This window comes from Geospiza fortis, unplaced genomic scaffold (assembly GCF_000277835.1).
Source record: "Geospiza fortis unplaced genomic scaffold, GeoFor_1.0 scaffold375, whole genome shotgun sequence".
In the NCBI taxonomy this organism is placed as follows: Eukaryota; Metazoa; Chordata; class Aves; order Passeriformes; family Thraupidae; genus Geospiza; species Geospiza fortis.
In genome coordinates, this window is record NW_005054641.1 from 145,340 (window position 1) to 146,409 (window position 1,070).

The window sequence follows — 1,070 nt, forward strand, 5'->3', positions numbered from 1 at the left end:
TGGGGGGCCTCACGGGCGAAGAGCGCGTGCGTGTCGCCGTCGCCGTCGGGCGCCGCGCGGAAGCTCTCCAGGCCGTAGTCGGTGATCTTGAGCACGAAGCGCGAGTCCACCACGCAGTTGGAGGACTTGAGGTTGCCGTGGGACACGATGACCCCGTTGTGCAGGAACTGCATCCCCTAAGGGGGGCACGGGGACATCGGGCACGGCCGGAGCCCCACGGGGGATCGGGGAGAGATGTGGGGATTTCTGTGGGATATGGGATTTCTGTGGGATATGGGATTTCTGTGGGATGGGGGATGCCCATGGGATGGAGAATTCCTGTAGGGTGGGGGATCCCTGTGGGGTGCGGGAGAGATATGGGATTTCTATGGGATGGGGACCCCTTTGGGATGGGGCATTCTTGTGGGATAGGGGTTTCTGTGGGATGGGCGATTCCCATGGGGATGGGGGACCCCTGTAGGACGGAGGATTCCTATGGGATGGGGACCTCTGTGGAATAGGGGGCTCCTCTGGGGTGGGGGATTCTATGGGATGGGGATGCCTGTGGGATGGGGATCCCTATGGGATGGGGACCCCTGTGCAATGAGGGATTTCTAAGGGATGGGGGATCCCTGTGGGATGGGGGATCCCTTGTGGGATGGGGAACCCCCCGGTACCATCACCGGCACCTTGACGATGTCATTGGTGAGGGAGTAGCGGAACATCCAGTCCAGGGTGATGCTCTCGTTCTCCAGGATGTCCTGGGGACATGGGGGGTGAGGGGCGGGACCGGGACGGGGCTCCGGGTGCCATCCCGGTCCTGGTCCCCCATGCATCCCCGCAGGCTCCCGGTGCCCTCCCGGTCCCATCCTGGTGCCCTCCCAGTCCCGGTGCATCCCCGCAGGCTCCCGGTGCCGGTTCCAGTGCATCCCCACAGGCTCCTGGTGCCCTCCCGGTCCCATCCCGGTGCCCTCCCGGTGCGGTGCCGGTACCTGCAGGCTGCCCCGCGGGCAGTACTCGGTCAGGATGCAGATGTTGGGCGGGTCGGTGCAGGCACCGATGAACCGCGTCAGGTGCTCGTTCTGCACGTC

General features: G+C 65.0%; 1 protein-coding gene across 1 annotated transcript in view; it reads right to left on the reverse strand.

Annotated features, from left to right (window-relative positions):
- NPR1 (natriuretic peptide receptor 1) overlaps positions 1–1,070 on the reverse strand; it is a 17,098-nt gene that overhangs the window by 4,993 nt on the left and 11,035 nt on the right. The window contains exons 5-7 of the mRNA XM_031064833.1: positions 972–1,069; positions 669–740; positions 4–176 (exon numbers count right to left, since the gene is read on the reverse strand). Of these exons, the coding sequence (XP_030920693.1) occupies positions 4–176; positions 669–740; positions 972–1,069 (343 nt within the window). The remainder of the gene's footprint in view (positions 1–3; positions 177–668; positions 741–971; position 1,070) is intronic.